The sequence below is a fragment of the Corapipo altera genome, unplaced genomic scaffold, assembly GCF_003945725.1.
Source record: "Corapipo altera isolate COAL_440 unplaced genomic scaffold, ASM394572v1 61129, whole genome shotgun sequence".
Classification (NCBI taxonomy): Eukaryota; Metazoa; Chordata; class Aves; order Passeriformes; family Pipridae; genus Corapipo; species Corapipo altera.
In genome coordinates, this window is record NW_020884955.1 from 33874 (window position 1) to 40430 (window position 6557).

At 46.1% G+C, this 6557-nt stretch overlaps 1 protein-coding gene across 1 annotated transcript; it reads right to left on the reverse strand.

Annotated features, from left to right (window-relative positions):
* Positions 1–1809: 1809 nt before the first annotated feature.
* On the reverse strand, positions 1810–6321 carry LOC113956763 (small EDRK-rich factor 1-like). Its single transcript, XM_027663661.1, has 3 exons — positions 6164–6321; positions 2877–2985; positions 1810–2330 (listed from the first exon to the last, which is right to left on the reverse strand). The coding sequence occupies exons 1-3, from the start codon at positions 6168–6170 to the stop codon at positions 2258–2260; spliced, it is 189 nt and encodes a 62-aa protein (XP_027519462.1). The 5' UTR covers positions 6171–6321; the 3' UTR covers positions 1810–2257.
* Between the last annotated feature and the right edge of the window lie 236 nt (positions 6322–6557).

Consider the following 6557-nt stretch of genomic DNA (forward strand, 5'->3'; position numbering starts at 1 on the left):
CCAGCGAAGGAGCAGAAGGATGAGCAGAGGTCTGGAGCGTCTCTCTTAGGAGAGACTGTGAGAGCTGGGCCTATTTAGCCCAGAGAAGAGGAGACTGAGAGGGGATCTCAGTGCATATAAGTATCTCAAAGGCAGGTGCCAAGAGGATGGTGCCAAACTCTTTTTGGTGGTGCCCAGTGACAGGACGAGGAGCAAAGGCCATAAACTAAGCCACAAGAAGTTCTATCTCAACATGAGGAAGAACTTCTTTACACTGGGGGTGGCAGAGCACTGGAACAGGCTGCCGAGGGAAGTCATGGAGTCTCCCTCTCTGGAGACATTAAAATCCCACCTGGACACATTCCTGTGTAACCTGCTGTAGGTGACGCTGCCTTGGCAGGGGCGTTGGACTGGATGATCCCCAGAGGTCCCTTCCAACCCTAATAATTCTGTGAACTTGCTTATTTTCTCACCAGCTGTAGGTATTATGATGCCAGAACCAGCTACGTTTTCCTTCCAGCTCTCCTCAAACTGTGTCAGGGACCTGTTAACAAGCAGCAAATGCACTATAGGATAGAACTGACACAAGCAAAGGCCACAAAGTTCTCTCTTTAGAGATTGAAAACAGTTGCTGAGGAGCACATTTAGCACAGTGTGCAGCTGCAGTTGAGCTACAGGTTAAGCTCTGGGTGGTGAAAGCCCCAGGCAAGAAGCCAGGAACTGCACAGGTACCTGTGGGCCAGCCAGGTGACCAGACACTGAGACACAGCAGGAGTTGAGGACCCCCAGACTTTCCCACCTTTAGACTGTGCGGGTATAAAAGCCCAAGGTTTCCCTTGTTCAGAGTCCTTCCTTAGAGGCACCAGTTCAAGCTGTTGTTTTGTTATTTAGTTATTGCACCAAGATTAGGTTATATTAAGGACCAGGACATCTGAGACTCTGTAGGAGCAGCTAAACAAGACAACACCAGCCACCTGGATGATAGAAGAAGAAAATATTAAAGCAAAATATTGTGGTCATGAGCAAGCCAGAGCTAAGATTAGTGAGTATGTAAAAAGAATCACAAGGTCAAGCTGGAAAGCTGTTTGAAGCATGGCTGTTGTTCTCCGTGGCTGAAGGCAGCCATGGGAATGTTCGTGTGGCATGTGTGCAGGTAAGTAATACCTGGCTGGCTTCATAGCTCAGACCCTTATTCTGTATATAAATGGAGTAATACAGTTACAAGAAAGCTCTGCCTGGACAAAGTCTCCCGTGGATTCATTCGCTGAAAAGGGTGCTGAGTGAGGGACCTTTGCTGCAAGACTCTGCTGTGGGAAACCTGTGTGAGTGTGGGGTGTGTAGCTGTGAAGGGGCTTTGGTCTCAGCTCAGGGGGTGCAAGTGACTGCCAGAGTGGCTGCTGGATGGTTAGACAGTTCTCCCTTGGTCAGCACACAATACACTCAAGCATGCCTGTGAAGCAAGTGCTGAGTTTTCTCACACTAACTTTTATTCCTGAGGCAGGTTTAAGTACTATTTAAAATAATTTTAGTGATGCAGCAATTTCAAGATCTGCTGACACTGCAATTCATTAATATCAAGCCTGCAGCTTCCTTAGTTAATACCAGCACTAGATTCTTTCAGTTTTGTACACCAAGAGAGTTTGAAATTCAACAGGCAACTTTGCCTACAGTGCAGACTTACACTGCATGTGATATTGCTTATAATATGCAATTCTTAAAAACTTTATTTATATTACACTTACATAAATGTACTCTATTTCTCCACTATATTATTCATTCCTTGTGTTCTTGGTAACTTCTTGGAAATCAACTGACTATCAAGCATAACCATTTCAGGTTAGACAGTATTTCATGCAACATTTTATTGTAAAAATATTTTAAGATGAGATTTACAGTTCAGGCCTCTGAAAGTTACGCACATTCTGAATGAAGCTGTACTTTCAAGAACTGAGACAACCATATTTGGTCTAACTGCAGATTCAGAAATTCTGTTACTGGAACCATTAAGTAAAGCTAACAAATGCAGCAAAAGCTGGAATAAAGCTACTGCTTGGTACTTTTATTCATACACATGCAGAAGAGTGTAGTCAGTTTTGAAACAGCACTCCAGAGAACTAAGCCTATGGTAACCAGAAAATACTCTACACTAATGCTAGTTGAACAACTCTGCACAATAAATGTTTTAATCATTTAATGGCCAGACACTTCTATGAATGATCTTTGATCTTCCAGGCCCTTCTGCTTCCCCGATGCACTCTGTCTTATCCATAGAGGCAGATCATTTTGCTCCTGCCTGCAGAGACTTCCTTTCATTAGCCGCCTTTTGCTTTTGCTGCATGATTTCAGAGTCTCTGTGAAGAAAAAGAGTTGGATATCAGATACTGGCTCACAGTTTTTCTAAGCAGAGTCTCCTCCAGCTTATTTTTGCCCTTTGGCAATCCCCTCTTCAAGAAGAGAAAAAGGTTAGCATAAAACTTCTCAGTTAGCCACAAGCACACTGTTTTTATTACCCCATGTTTTTTCAGTGCATGCATTATCCAATGAGGCAGACAAGTTACTTGATTAGTAGACTTTATATAATTCTTTTAGTTGTAGAAGTAAAGGACACAATGGATGAAACATCTTCAAGAAAGCATTACACAATCTTTTCCTGTTTGTACCAGGCAAAAAGCTGCTCAAAAGAAAGAAAAGCTTTATGAGACTTACAAAAAAACCCAAACCTGTTTAACAGCAGATAGAGCAAAACTTCATCCATGGTTTATGCTCTGGCACACGACTGGACCACGAATCAAAGCAAAGTACTTAAATGCTGTTTCAGCTAAGACACTGGATTATTTCTGACTCATTTCCCCCTCCTTTTCTGCCCAACCATTTCACTCAACTTTACTAGATCTTACCTCTGTTTTCTCTGAGAAGCAGACAAGCTATCCTCTTTCCTTTTGCCTTTGTGGATCTCCTGAGTTTTCTTCAGGTTCTTTTGGCGGGCAAGTTCACGCTGGTTCCCACCTGTAAGATAATACATAGTTAAGCAGTTACTACCACTTTGTTTTTTTCCTCACACCGTTTGCCTGCGTAGAAGTCTGTTATAAAGGTGGTGTGGTGTGGCACAATCTGTAGAGTTGGTATGGCTGCATCTTCCATCAGTGTCCCCCACAGTGCACAATGGGAGAAATTAAAGCCTGTTAGTTCTCACATGTACAATTCTAGGTCATGTCCAAAATGAATTTCAATCAATTTTAAAATTAATTTCAACATTTCTTACCGAAATAAAATGCAGTTTGCCATAAAAGACTGAAGGAAGGCCATCCCACAACAGCCTGGGCAAAATCATGTCAGTAACTCATCTAAACAAGAGTCATCATCTCAGACAAATTTCAGCAACCAATATAGCTTACAAATTAATTCTAGATGGAAAGAACAGCATTAAAACTAATTGCAAATACTACTGAAGAGGTGACCTCAAGTGACTTTTTTATTTGAAGTCAAGTGCAGTACTTCAGCATGGCCTTAGCAACTGATTAGCATAACTTTCAACAAAAGTGAGAAGAGTAACATTATCTATCTATCTATCTATCTATCTGTCTATAAAGACAGAAGACCACATCACTGCCAGTGTAGAGGACACCTTTTCAGGGAACAGAAAACTTACCCCAGGACTACCAAACCCATGAACTGCCAACAAGTGAGGCATGCAATCTGTTCGATCAGACAAGATTCCTGCAGGCACAACATCAAAACTCTCCATCTAAATACTCAGGGTTTTCCAGGCAATGGCCACAGCCATCACAATTGCAAACTCTTTTGCATTAGCTGGCAATCTTTCCTCAGTATTCTCTTCCTTACAGCTCTAGTCTGCTCTAACCTGCCAGAACTGGTTCACTGGCTTGCTATTTCTTCTTGTTCTTCTCCTTTTGGTCTTAAAGTGTTCCAGATATGCTAGGCATAATCAGTTGTGCTGTTATATAGTACAGATCACATTTTTCTATGCTCAAAAATGAAAACTCCATCCACCCATAATTTCTGTTGTGTTTCTCTGGTCTCTCTCCAGTCTTATGACTGCCTATGCCATCTTTCAGTCCTGAAGGCAGAAATCTCTCCAGTCTTCACGTGCCTGTAATTTCTGATATATGGAAGCAGTTTAGGACTAGGTCAATTTTAAACAGCAACCTGCTGATATGATCCACAGGTTTGTACTCACCCCATTTCTGAGCTGACAAAGGTACCTGCCATGTCAAGAAGCAGACAAGAGCAACCCTGCAGAAGCAGGGGTTTTGTGCATTCTTCACAACAGTACATGTACTGCCAGAAGTCCAAGTGAAAACAGCCTATTATGCCTGCTACTTCCTGAGGGCTAGTCCTGCCTTGGAGGATACACTTCATCTGTGACAGGACATCGAGTACTACCTTTTGAAAAAGCAAAGAGAACTTCTGCTCATCCTCCTTATTATCCTGTCCCCAAAGATCACCTAGAAGAAGGGCAGCTGTTTGTTCAGGGACTGAAGTGAAACAGCTCTCTATCTCTGGCAGCACTAGTGTTGATTAGAACTTGATGACTCATGAGCAGATGATACATTCCAAGCTATAAATGGTTCCTGGGTTTTGTGGTGCTCAGGAGCCACGAACGTCATACGAATAATTCAGCAGCAACAGAAGAGCACTTCTGTGGCCTTAAAAAAAAAAACCAAGTATCTTCCTTTATCATAAAAAAAGAGAGGAAGTCAAAACACACTCCTACTGTCAGAATTCATATAGCAATTACCCTCCACACTTAACCTCAGGCACTTCCTTCCTTTTCAAGTGAACACCGTGCACGGTTTCTGCAGTTATTCCACACACACAGCAAGGGTGTAAACTTAGGAACTAAACACAACGGCATCACCAAAAAGCCTGGCTGTCACTTCTGCACAGTAAAGCAGAGCAGGAAGAAAAGCTGAGCAACACAGAATGCACACAAAACATAGAAGACCAAATAACTGTCTGGAAAGAAACTTAATTGTACCATGCCTGCTTCCAAATCAACATTTCCAAGGACTATTTGGCCCCATTACTTCACCAGGAATCCTGAATGAGTATCCCTAGCTTCAAGGGAGCCAGTGCTGTTTTCTACATTCTGTAACATCAACCTAAATCTTCCATGAAATTGTTCCACCAGATGACAATTCAGCTTTCTGTAATGTGAAATTCAAGCATGAACTGCCCTATAAAGGCCAGTACACCCTTTCTGCTTATACTCACGCTTAAGCATCCCCATCCCAGCCTGCCTGTGCAAGACATATGCCTTAGTTCAACCTGTCCTTGCTCTTCCAACTCCAGGGGAAAAAAATACCAAAAAAAAGCCCTAAACCTGCCATTTCCTCACGTTCAAAATCTGTTCTGTGCACAAACTGTTTTTGATCCAGGTCTTCGGCTGCACTTCCTGCAGCAGAGTGGCTTCAAAACTGTGTATTTTCAAGAGTGAATGTGAAAGCACAGCCTCAAAACTGTGTGTTTTTTAAGAGTGAGTGTTGCAAGCACAACCTCAGTTAAATACAAGCAGTTTCTGTACTGCCAAGCATAATACGCGGAAGGCACAGGAGCGACTCCAGAGCGAGCATCTTGGGTTTGGTTCACAGTTCTCCGCCATTTTAGAGCGGGTCTACCAACATCACTGCTGTTGAACACGGTGATGATTCACCAAGTCCCGCTGCCCTTTCAACGACAGCCTTAACCGCAATTAAGCAGTGTAGTATTGAGTAGTCAGCACTGATATAAAAGCCCTGTATTTCCATTTCTGGGCGGCAGCCGGCTGTGAAACGGACGGTGGCTGTTTTCCCAGCCCATCACCACCTTTATTCCTCCGTCCCGCCCCGCAGAACAACCGCGCCAGGAGGCGGGGGAGGATGTTTTCGCCTCCAGCTCTAGACGGCGGCAGGGCTGGGAAGAAGCCTCAGCCCCAGCGCCCCATACCCACGCAGTCGCTACGGGCAGGACTTCGCTGCGGGGACGCCAAGCCCGCAGACACCCAGACACGGCAGCGGCATCACAGCGCGGTGAACTGCCGGCCCCCGGCCGAGCCCCGGCCGGGCTGCCCCTCGGTGTCGCGCCCAGGCCTGGAGGCGACCGGGAGAGCGGCCCAAGTCCCACCGACCCCTTCGCTCCCCGACAGAACCATGGGGCAGCCCCGCTGAACCCCATCGACACTCACGGGTCATGGCGAGACGCTCAGGCCGCGCACCACCAGCACCACCACCGACACCACCACGGCCGCACCGACACACGCCGCTGCTCCCACCGCCGGAAACGTCTGACGGGCCGCTTGCCGCCGCCGGCCCTTATGAAACCTCACTGGCCGTTGACGTCACGGCGGCGCGCCGGCTCGGCCCAATCAGAGGGCTGCGCGCCACCGCCCCAGCGTCGTGAGGGCGGGAGGGCCGCGGGACCGCTGCGGAGCGTCCGCCCTGGCCGGGGCATGGCGGGGGGGGGGAGATGAGGAGTGGCTCTGTTTAACGAACTGGTCATGGCGGGCGACGCGGAGCAGAGAAAGCGGTTTAGGGTTGTCTGGACTGAGGGGTGAAGCGCCTTTGGAGTGCCCGGCCGTT

Coding starts and splice junctions, on each gene's coding strand:
- LOC113956763 (XM_027663661.1), bottom strand. Junction 2,331..2,876: donor GCTTCTCAGAGAAAACAGAG/GTAAGATCTAGT, acceptor TTTTCTTCACAG/AGACTCTGAAATCATGCAGC.